Consider the following 11,914-nt stretch of genomic DNA (forward strand, 5'->3'; position numbering starts at 1 on the left):
AATGAATGACGGTACACAAACAACAAATCAGAGACCCGCAAAAAGAAATGGTGGGAGTTTAATACTGAACATATTGATAAATGTTCTGCGGGTCTAACACCATGATTTCTTTTCTTTTTCTTTTTTTTTTTTTTCATTTTCACACTGAACAAACAACGACAAAAGCCTGAAGAGCCGCAATAGCGGTGAAAAGCGAAGCATAGAGCAAATTTCCGACTTCCATTTTCTACTATTTATTTTATTTTTATACGACGAAAGCAGTTTTATTTTGTTTACAGTTTTGTTTTGTTGTTATCTCAACAGGTGACAATGAGGACAAGTGGAAATTGAATACTTTTTTCCTTTCCATTCCTTTTTTCTTTTTCAAAAAATAAGTCCATATTTAAATATTACAATGTGTATATAAACAGATGATTGTGTTTTGATTATGATTATAATTTAGTCAAAATTAAGCGTTGGATAACCTACATGTTTTTTTAAAATATAATTGAACACAGCATTAACATTCCGCTTAAATATGCAGATTCCAAAATTTGTTAATATAATTTCTATGCATTGAGGATTCACTCTATATAATTTACCCCGCATTCACCGAGTAAACAGTGAAGTAGCTCAGTTTGTGTGATTTAAATTGTATGCTCGTATTTTCAGTTAGATTCGGAATCAGCGCAGCGTAACTAAAAAGAGGCATTCATCACTTAGGGCGCTTTCCATTTGTCAGAACTGGCCGGCCGGACAATTGCCGGACCAGTCAGTTAGCAAATGAAATCGGCTTTTTTGCAAGGGTAATTGCTTAAAACGCTATGTCCCTCGTGCATACTTTTTGGGACTTGACTGATCAGGCTTGATAGTTTTGATTAAAAGTGAAATTTTCGTTAAGACGGGAACAGTCTGCCCGTTCTGACAATTGGAAGGTGCCCTTAGTTGTAGCAAGACGGAAAACTGTCTCGCAGCCTGGAACAGGCTAGCCGGCCGCAACTTGTGAGATCGACCTTTAGTTAGTCTAGGCTTGGTGGTGAAATTTTCTCATCTGGCATCATTCATTGGGACCATCATATCATTATAATAGTGTTACTGTTACTAACAGACAGTCAAATAGCCCACGTTCCTGCATGTATTAAATACAGCTGAGATGAGGCCCAATTTTAACGGTTCTCATACATTCCTTCTAACGGCTACCGCTTTTTTTTGTGCTCAAGTCTCTTCGGGGATTGCGAATTAGAATGTAAAAATATGGAACGTGCGCTACTAAGAAAATATTAGGCTGAGATTACACAAGAGACATATATTTTGATCTCTATATATCAATGTTAGATGCGTGTTTAATGTGGTTACCATTAATGTGACCACGTTGTTTTTATGCATGTAGAAAAGGAAAAATTGAGTAATCGACAAATCAGTGGGATTTTATAAAATTGTATTGCTATTTACGTAATTTAAATACCGTTGCTCAGAACATAGCAGCATAGGACTAGAGAGAAAAAAAACGAACCTTACAGTGAATACGTTGATTCTAACGTCATAGGACTATAGAGAAAAAAACCGAACCTTAAAGTGAATACGTTGATTCTAACGTCATGTTTAACATTTTTTAGATTTATATAGAAACTCGGTAAAAAAAAAAAAAAAAAAAAAAGACAGAGCCATGCAACAAGCTTGGGAAAAATCCTTTACCGAATATTAGTTCTTTTTTACTGTTATTTGTTGTTTGTCGACTGAGTTTTAAAAATAAAGTCGCATATAGGAACTCAGCAAAAAGTATCATTTGTGTTGTGGGTAACTTGGGAGGATTAAAAACGACTAAATCATCGGCAATATCTTGAGATGTTCTCAAAAAAGAAAAATACATAAAAGGGGGACTCCTTCAGATGGAGCGAACAGTTGTTAATCTTAACCGATAATCGCCAATAATACTTTGCACGTGGCATTAATCACTTCAATCGCTAAAAATATATCAATGATTCTAATGGCGTAAAAACGTCTTTTTAAGATGGATACCAAAGGCGTTTGCACATAGTATAGCGACTCTTACACAAGCCTTTAGAAAAGACCCTAAGCGATTCACAAGGCTTTCTTATACAAGCCGTCAGTAAAGACCCTTAGCCTTCCCTCAGTATCTTAAATAAGCCTTATGTAAGACAAGCCGACAAGCAATTATGTTACACAAGCCTTCTGTAAGCCTTCTTAGGCGTTCTGTAAGACTCTTACACAAGCCTTCTGTAAGGACTCTTACACAAGCCTTCTGTAAGTATCTTACACAAGCCTTGCGTAAGGACTCTTACACAAGCCTTATGTAAGTATCTAACACAAGCCCTCTGTAAGGACTCTTACGCGTTCTGTAAGCATCTTACACAAGCCTTATGTAAGGACTCTAACACAAGCCTTCTGTAAGTATCTTACACAAGCCTTGTGTAAGGACTCTTACACAAGCCTTCTGAAAGTATCTAGGACTCTTACGCGTTCTGTAAGTATCTGTCACAAGCCTTCTGTAAGCACTCTTACGCGTTCTGTAAGTATCTTACACAAGCCTTCTGTAACTATCTTACACAAGCCTTGTATAAGGACTCTTACACAAGCCTTCTGTAAGCACTCTTACGCGTTCTGTAAGTATCTTACACAAGCCTTGTGTAAGCCTTCTTCGCGTTCTGTAAGTATCTTACACAAGCCTTGTGTAAGCCTTCTTCGCGTTCTGTAAGTATCTTACACAAGCCTTGTGTTAGCAACCTTACACAAGCCTTCTGTAAGGACTCTTACACAAGCCTTGTGTAAGCAACCTTACACAAGCCTTCTGTAAGGACTCTTACACAAGCCTTGTGTAAGCAACGTTACACAAGCCTTCTGTAAGGACTCTTACACAAGCCTTCTGTAAGGACTCTTACACAAGCCTTCTGTAAGTATCTTACACAAGCCTTCTGTAAGTATCTTACACAAGCCTTGTGTAAGCAACCTTACACAAGCCTTGTGTAAGGACTCTTACACAAGCCTTGTGTAAGGACTCTTACACAAGGCTTGTGTAAGGACTTTTATACAAGGCTTGTTTAAGTGTTTTACACAAGCCTTGTGTAAGCACCTTTAAGTCTTCTGTAAGGACTCTTTATAAAAGCCTTGTGATAAATACTTACACAAGCCTTGTATAAAGAGTCCTTACAGAAGACTTGCGTAAGCCTTCTTACACAAGAGGTAAGTATCTTACAAAAGGCTTGTGTAAGCACTCTTACGCGTTCTGTAAGTTAACTGTTACACGAAAAACTTTTTACATAATTGTTAAGTGTTAAAGAAAGGCGTTCGTAAGAAGGACTTTCAGTAATGAGCTATTTTAATTTAATTGCGTTATTTAGTGACACAGCAACTAGAATAGGGTAATTTTAGTGCAGTGGAATATATAAGGTCTGGTATATTATATTCTGTTACTGTTTTTATATAAGGTTCTGTACCCAGCTGCTAAGATTGATCCGTTAAAGCAAAGGTCAAGGAGTAGTGACCTCACTGGACGGCCGGTCGATTCAGAAGTTACTGCGACTCGAAGTAATCGGATGAAATTCAGGCTACGATTTGAAAACATTGGTATGGTCTCCGAAAAACTGTATCGAAACACCTTAACTTGTGATTGCGTTTAGAAACTAACATGCCTTACCTCAATTTGAAACCATGATCAATTTTAATTTGGTAAACTGATTCTTCTTGTGTTATACTTTCAGATTTAATTCCAGCCTCTGTGCAAGCTAGAGGAGAAAAGGCACTTGCCGCTTTTCATAGAGCCCTTGAAACTGGTGGTAGCACGTATAATAAGCGTGTTAAAATTTTGCTTGTTGGACAGGACCGTGTGGGTAAGACGAGCCTTGGTAAAGCTTTAAGAGGTGAACCTTTTGATGAAGCCGAATGCAGTACTGACGGAGTGCAAATGATCCCTGCTGTCATGAATGCTGGAGCAGGCGCGTGGAGAAATCCAGCTTCTGTTGAACAAATTACAGTATATGATCATAAAGGTTGCTGCAAAGACCGCTGAGAATTTATTAAGCACACTTTCGGAGCAGCCAGCAACGAAACAACCAACAGAAACCTCGATTAGCAGTGAAACAGTTCAGTTGTGTATTGAAGATGGTTAGTGCAATAAACCCTCGGTCAGCCTTTAACTGTTGCTGAGACGCTTGAAACTGTAGTTTCTGTGAAAACTTGAGAACGTTTCGGTTATGTAGGTAGACAAACTAGTCTGCTGGTTTAAAAGTTTCTATTTAAACTATCGATCTTTACTTGGTCGTAAAATAAACGGAATTTTTGAGAAGCTGGGGACCTTTTCTTGAAGCCCCGGTAAATATAAATAACTGTGAAAATGAAATGATCAGCATGTCACGAGCGTTAGATAAAGAAAAAATCTGAGTCCCCCGACAGGATTCGAACCTATGACCTCCCAGACACCGGGCGGCTGCTGTATCCACTTGTCAAAGGGCTACAGTATGTTGCCCAGTATCCGGACGGTACCACTATCCGGACACTTGAAACAAAAACTCAATTTTTGAGGCGCCCTTTTCAGTTCTCGGTAAACGAAGTATTTCGAATGAAAGCTGAACATTTCAGCTTTAAGATGAAAGTTTTGGCGATTTGAGAGCTTGCGAAACAGTCGCAGAAAACGCCGTTCTGTTCAGGTGAGTAAACTTTTCATGGCTAATATTTACGCCGTTTACTGCGCAGTAAAATTAGTGCTGCTCAGAAAAGGGAGGGTAGTGTGTGATATTTTCAAAGGATCTGTTTTATTTTTAAAGTGAAGATTCTTAAGGAAGTCAGGTTTTCAGAAAATTTATTAATTCTTCTTGAAATTCGATTTGTTTGGAATAACGGAGGCCAGAAACATTCACTAAGTTTTGATGTCATGTGCCCAGTATCCAGACAGTTTTTTCTTTGCTGTACAGAATCGATGAATTAGCTGTGTACATTATCCGGATAAGATTTATTTCATATCAGTAACTATAATTAAAGCTTAGGATATATGATATAGTCGTAAAATGTAATTCTACTCAACTCCGTATGGAAATTTTCTTCACTCATTGAGAGGCGACTCGATTTCCTGTGCACGGCTTGTTTCGCGTGACTGCATTTTCTATATATAACTGAAAGCGTCTGAGTTGAACCTGGAATTCTCATACTTTCCCCGGTTGTGACTGCTAGAATGGGGTTGCAACGGTCTGAAAAATGTCACAAAGGGATTGAGAGATGTGAAAGAAGGAGGAATTAGTGCTAGAAAAGCAGGCTTTTTGTGGGGACTGAGCATGAAGAAATCAACAATGCAGGTCAGACTAAATAGGAGAGTGACCTTTGACCGTCCGGTTGAGGTCCCTTCCCCAAGCTCTTTTTTTAAATAAAAAAAGAAGAAAGAAAGTCGTTTGTAGATTGGCTAATTGAGCTTGCAAACTGCGGCTTCGGCATGTCCACGGATGCCTTCCTTAAATCAGTGAAAAAGTTCCTAGACAAGGAAGTAAGAATTGTATTACGTTGTTATTGTTGTGTCCGGATACTGGGCCAGCTGTCCGGATACTGGGCAATATAGGAGCTCTGCAAAAATATTAATTTCGCGACGGAAACAAAGGCAAAAAAGTTAAACTGACTTTCGTCATATTAAGGACTAGATAGATTTTCTCTGGGCCAAATTTCAGAGCTCTTGCGATTAACAAAGCAAAGTTATTGCAATCTTAAACTGAAGTGTCCGGATACTGGGCAACATACTGTACTTGAGCTTGAGAACTCATGGAGAATAACTGGTTACCTTTACTGGAAATCAATGATCAGATCAAAATCTAAACGACAAAAGCGAGGTTCCTAGATTAGGGACCAGCAGTACACTTTGTTTTGTTTACTGATATTACCTACAAACCTATCGAAACTTCGCTCTGTAATGTAAACGATAACATACAGCTTTTCGGGCCCGTTAGTTATCGGGACTTTCAGGAAACGGCCCCCCTTGCCGGCCCCTGGCTTCTCACACAGGCTTAAACGTCGGCCAAGATACCGACAGCGGACTCTTTGCTTCTTGTGATGTCGGGTCGTAAACTAAACAACCTTTAGTAGCCAATTTTTGTCCACATACAGCTACGCGACAATCCCGAAAGGTATTGTGGGTGGTTATGAGTTAACTGTTCTTCAAAGAAGAGAAATTTGAAAGAATGTCACGGGAGTAGACTGCGAGCAGCCTCTCTTTTTCTTCAGACTTGGTGAGAGCAATGCACGCGCGCGGAAGCGGCGAAGCCGCGAGACGCTTGAAACGAGGGCGGCGTGCCTCTCCCGTCTCGCGCCATCAGTCACGCGCGTGGCCATTTGCGTGTCTCGCGTTTTGCTCCACGGACTACGGAAAAAAGAGAGACTGCTCGTAGTCTATCACGGGAGGGACTTATGTTAGTGAGTGCCAAAGGAAAGTAGCAAAAGTAATTGACCATATCCCATGTTACCTTTCGGGAATGTCGCATGCACATTATACGTAATAAAAAAGTCGCCCCCATAAAGGAGAAGATCTTCTGTGATAGTAAAATTACCTTAGATTTGGCCCAATTTTAGCAGTTTCAAAGCGAAACCAAAATAAAGCCTGAACTGGCGTTAGCAATGAAATAATATTGGAAAATCAAAGGAAACCTGTGCGGTGGTGGTATCAAACCCGTCATACTGCACACCAACCCGTTAAAACCCAAGGACTTGCTCGCAGACAAAACGCTTTGAGATAACTGAACTTATTTAGTTCGCCTTTCACCGTACAGAAGCCCTTCTCCTGATCTGATTTTGTCTTTGCATCAATTTTTCTTCGTAGTTACGTTTCCATTGTATGTAATTTAAATTGTTTCCTGGGAAGGATTTTTCCCAGGGAGCCAAAAATAATTAGAAGGTGTAGAGAGTACAACGTGGTAGGGTAACATCTGGTTTTCTGACTTTTGGAGCCCAAAGATGGACTTCAATTCTTCTCATATTCTTTTTCTTTCTATTTCCGCTCCCTATTCTGTCAACAACTAATGAAGAAAACTTTCCAGTCGACCAAGAAGAAAAAGTTCCAAGAGAGAGTCAGAAGAGAAGCGATCAAAGAAATCGTAAGTTAACACTATTGTCATCTTTAGGTTAACCCCTTCATTTCCTTTCGAAAAGTGAATTCGACTCTCACAAAAACAAAAATTTAACATGTTTGTACGTAGAACGCGTTATATACTGTATATAAAGATTACCGATTCACGGCTTTACTTGCTTATCGTATCGTTTTTGTCTTAATGCATTTCAGTTGGGACACCTGCGATCGCGCCCTACCGACAGAGTCAGTAGTTTTGGGCTGCGTGCGGTTATTCATTTAAAGGTGCTTTATAATAAGTAGCATTGCACCGTGAAAACGTGCGCCGTAACCCCTACTTTTTCTTACGTTTTTATCGTCTTCTTGACTCTGACAACAGGGTGTACCAAGTTTCATCGAAAATCGTTGTCAGGTTCTTTTGCAAGTGAATCATCTTCAGCCTTATTCTGTCTTTCTTCTTACAGGGCACCAAGATCCATTTCAAGTTCCGGAAGAGGAATTAATGCCAGATGAAGTTGCCTTGCTTTTGGAGGAAAACCTAGCGAAAAATGAATTTCATCCTGATGAAAAAATTTGGCCTGTAATTTGGGACTTTGCAAGACAGGACATTTACCGTTCTATACATCCAATCTTTATGTCAACAGAGGACATTTACCTTCTTGTTTTTGATCTTACAAAGAAGCTCAGTGAAAAAGCAGTATGTCGAGTGAATGTGGGTCACAAAGAGCACCTTGTAACAGCCCGCGATGATGAAGACACCAATTTGGATCACTTGTTACGGTGGATGGATTTGATTCACTCTTTAAAGAAGGGTAATCAGAAAGAGAAAGAGGGTATTTCGTATCCCCCAGTCATACTTGTCGGTACTCATGCTGATTGTGTAGACGATCCAATTAAAGAAATTGAATTAGTGAAACAGAAATGTTCACGTGTGTTTTGTAAACACAGTCATTTACCACACATCAGAGTTTGTTTATCGATCGATAACACAAAAGCCGGCGAATCAGTTGACCAGGAAGAAATCGAAAATTTTCGGGAAAAGATTCTCGAAGTAGCCGATAAAATGCCTCACACCAAAAAACCGATCCCCTTGCAGTGGCATCGCGTTGAGAAGGAAATCATTCAACCGAAATGGCAAAGACAAAAGTTCCTCTTTAAGGAATCTTTTCGTGAAAATATTGTTTTACCCTACTGCTTTTTCGAAAAGGAAGATGACTTTGATGAACTTGTTCATTTTTTGCATAGCCGCGGGACAATTGTCTACCATGAACTTGAAAATGATGAAGAGAAAGGTGGTCTGGTCATCTTGGATCCCCAGTGGTTAATTAACATATTCTGCAAGATTATCAACGTGAATCCACAAGAGAACGAGCCATGGTCTATAGAAACAGACCGAAAGGAGTTGGCAGAAAAAGGGATTCTTTCCAAGCGGTTGATTGATTACACCTGCGAAGATGAAAGTGTGAATTCAATCAAAGACTGTTTGATTTCTTTAATGGATAAGTTCAACCTCATCTGCCACTGCCGTCAAGAAAAAGGTGAATCACAAATCCTCGTCCCTTGTATGCTGCGGCCCGCTATGAAATATCAAGACAAAGAAAGTGAGACTGGATCACCAGTACCTATATACCTCACCTTTCAAACTGCGTATGTTCCAAGTGGACTTTTCCCCCGTCTCATTGTGCTGTTTGTAAAAAATCCGCAATATACAAATATGTACGAGCTGACATCAAATAAAGCCGAATTTGTTCTTCACAAGAACAACAACCATCTATTTCAAATGGAGTGCTACAAGAGTGTTATTAAGCTGGGTTTCAGAAAAGCTGGCGTCAGTCTTACCCAAGAGCATTATGAAAATGTTTTAAGGTAAAAGTACTTCTTTCTTTCTACACACATCTTTAAAAGTCGAATATTGTTTCTTACTGTTACTACTGTTACTTCTCTTGTTTGATACACATCCGTCGTTGACCTGCTAGGCAGGCAAACCGGTAACGGATGTATAACATGAGCGATATTACTGTTTTGAATTTGTGTTTGTGGTTTTTCGGTAAAATTTTCGTATGGCCCGAAAAGTGTACTCAGTGCCTTCGTGCACTAACTTCGACTCTATCCATATTAACTTACCGACCCACGCATAATAAATGTATGGAGCTGTGCGGAAATCTTATCACAATTTATCGTCTCAGGTTGCCATAGTCTACTTACAAAGCTTTAGATTATAAGTACAATGTAGAGCTTCTTTTTTTAGCTTAAGGTCTTCTCCCGACTTTTTCACCAAAACTTTAATGGGGCTTAAACTTCATTCATTTGTAGCCAGTTAGATAAGTTCGTGGGAAAGCTTCAAAGGGAGTGTCATTGGCTGGAATCAATGTCTGTGGAGTTGTGTGCTCGATGCACAGTCTGCGTAGGAACAGAGACAGAGCCCTGCGCTAGGCACGAGGAAAGGTCATGTAGGCACCATGACTGTGGTCACTACATACCCTTGGACGGAAGAGGTCTTTGCTGTAAGCCTGGTCAAATGCTAAACAAAAAACCACTCAAGCCTTGGATAGAGGCTATTGAACACATTTCTAAGGTGTGTAACTTACAGGATGACCCTTAAGCTTTATAAAGAACACGTATGCGTCTTCAACATCGTTTAAGTTAATTTCTCAAGTGTTTTAATTCAGATAAAGTTGCTCGAAGTTTCATTGAATTTCACGCCGACTTTGACTGACTAATGCAGTACAATGAATATTAGTGAGAGTAAGCCGATTTTTGACAATACGTGTTCAGTTTTATGAGTTAAACCTTTATTTAAATGATTTTCGTGATAGGAAATTTGATGTATGTATTGACATAAATAAGGTGAAATATTATAAAATGATATTAAAAAAGCAAAGTAATTAATGGTATGAATGAAGTCAGAAATAGGCTAGTCAAATATGAACAAACTAGATTTTGGGAAAAAACGTACTGCAACACATTTGGAGTAGAATGTACGCCATTTGGTTAAATTTATTTCTTTGCAGAGGTTGAGGCGTTCCAGCGTACTTTTCAAAACTGACCAATCAGGTAAGTGATCGCTTCAGTTACACTTGATACATATACCAGAGTAAGAAAATGTGACAGCAGTACATGACTACCATTCTTCGTTCAAGTGAATTAGTTTTGAGCCGTTTACCTTCATCGTAATCTAGTTCTTTGTAAACTCATAACTCCATGCTACGCCCACTCTTTTTTGAAATGGTTTCTGAGGAAGCGAAAATATTGCTATCCAATAGACCACTTCGAAAAATAGCATGATAGTTTCCAAAAGCTTCATGTAAACCTGACGTTCACATTATGTTTTGTTCTTTGCACGAACTGCAAGTGAAATGGCTGATTTCTAAAAACACCATAGTAATCTTTAATCCGTAATTATTCTGGCCTTTTAAATTTTTGGTTACAATGGCACAGTAGACTTAACAGTATAATATTCTGCCCTGGGTATTGTTATTTATGAAATGTAAATAAGGTATGGGGAATTGCCCAGGCTTGGTACAAGCCCAAACCGAACGAAGAAGATTGGTATTTGCCCTCCAAAACCCGACTTCCTCGACGGTGGAAGGGTGGGTCGCTAGGCTTACGACTGCAACGACGGCCTAGAGTAGAGTGCCAGGGGGTCTGGCGGGGTGGAACCAGAGCCATCCTTTTTTTTGTCATGATTTAAATATCTCCAGGGCAGTTTATTCATATATGCAAATGACTTTGCATAGTATGTATAGGAGGCTTGCACTAGAACCTGTTCTTTCTTATTAAAGAGTCCTTCCAACTCACTTCTCTCGTTGCCAAACTCCCGAAAGTATTAAAAAGACAAATAAGCATACTTTAGCTAACGTTGAGCGTTTGCACCAGACTAGCACAACAGCGTTTGGACGCAAATTTTTGACAACTGACGCATTGCACATGCAAATCATACGCAATAGGTAATGCAAATTGAGAACAAGAATGTGGCTTTTTTCGAAGGGCCTATATTTCATTCAGGCCCTCGCCCAGCCGACCGTTCAGTTCTGTCCCCTAACAAACTGCTAACCAAAGAGAATACTTTCTTGATAAATTAAAACTTCCAAACTAATAAGCCTTAACTCGAGTCTTTCATTACCATTGTTGTTGTTTTCATAGAGGAACCTTCTTTACCAGAAAAGAAGAAAACAAAAAGGGATGAAGAACTGGGAAAAGCTGAAGGTACTTTATTCTTATAGCGGAGCACCGGGCGTGCGCTCGTAAACCCTTACAAATCGAACACTTACACAGACAAAGAAATCATAATCAAATGAGAATCCGATGCTGTCGTTCTGTTACAGAGCAATACGTCAGAATGAGTCAACTTACAGATGCCCAAATAGGACATCTACGGACTAGTATCACATGACCGAATCGCCGTCTTAAGTCTATTAGCTTTTTTGAAAGTTAGCTAATGACGACTAGACGTGCCCGCAAATCGACTCATTTGAGCGAGGGATCAGTGGATAATTTTTCTTAGATAGAGGGCTTGAGTTTTTATTTTTCGTATCACTGTATTTATTCAGATTGCAATGGTTAAAGGCTATTATATCAAGTAAATAATTAGCATTTGACAGCAGCTCCACTTGTAGCCTTAGTTAAATTCATATATTGATTCACATAAATGTGTATGACCTCTAACAGAACGTGACTTTCTTTTGTTCGATAAAATTGGCCGATATCAATGGAAACGGGTTGTTCAAAGTTCACAAAAGGTGGACTGGTGTAGCGGCATCACCATTATACTAAGTATCATGATCAAACATGTTCTTACTTCGGAACAGATTTTAACGTTAAAAAGTTATTCTGATTTTTAAAAAAATCCGTGCTTTTTTGAATATCATTGTAGATTCA

The 11,914-nt window shown here is 39.2% G+C and overlaps 2 protein-coding genes across 2 annotated transcripts in view; both read left to right on the forward strand.

Moving 5' to 3' along the window:
* LOC140948626 (uncharacterized) overlaps positions 1 to 1,758 on the forward strand; it is a 32,071-nt gene extending 30,313 nt beyond the window's left edge. Inside the window, exon 27 of the mRNA XM_073397890.1 lies at positions 304 to 1,758. Within this exon, the coding sequence (XP_073253991.1) occupies positions 304 to 330 (27 nt within the window). The 3' untranslated portion in view covers positions 331 to 1,758. The remainder of the gene's footprint in view (positions 1 to 303) is intronic.
* Positions 1,759 to 9,353: 7,595 nt separating this feature from the next.
* Positions 9,354 to 11,785, forward strand: LOC140947452 (uncharacterized). Its single transcript, XM_073396555.1, has 3 exons — positions 9,354 to 9,611; positions 10,048 to 10,090; positions 11,180 to 11,785. Exons 1-3 carry the CDS (start codon positions 9,405 to 9,407, stop codon positions 11,257 to 11,259), a joined length of 330 nt encoding a protein of 109 aa, XP_073252656.1. The 5' UTR covers positions 9,354 to 9,404; the 3' UTR covers positions 11,260 to 11,785.
* The last annotated feature ends 129 nt before the right edge of the window (positions 11,786 to 11,914 follow it).

Source organism: Porites lutea, chromosome 9 (genome assembly GCF_958299795.1).
Source record: "Porites lutea chromosome 9, jaPorLute2.1, whole genome shotgun sequence".
Taxonomy (NCBI): domain Eukaryota; kingdom Metazoa; phylum Cnidaria; class Anthozoa; order Scleractinia; family Poritidae; genus Porites; species Porites lutea.

Excerpts from the sequence above, each read along its gene's own strand:
- LOC140947452 (XM_073396555.1), top strand. The coding sequence starts at position 9,405 with ATGTCTGTGGAGTTGTGTGCTCGATGCACAGTCTGCGTAGGAACAGAG. Across the intron at positions 9,612-10,047 it reads CTATTGAACACATTTCTAAG|AGGTTGAGGCGTTCCAGCGT; the intron begins GTGTGTAACTTA and ends ATTTCTTTGCAG. Across the intron at positions 10,091-11,179 it reads TTTCAAAACTGACCAATCAG|AGGAACCTTCTTTACCAGAA; the intron begins GTAAGTGATCGC and ends TTGTTTTCATAG.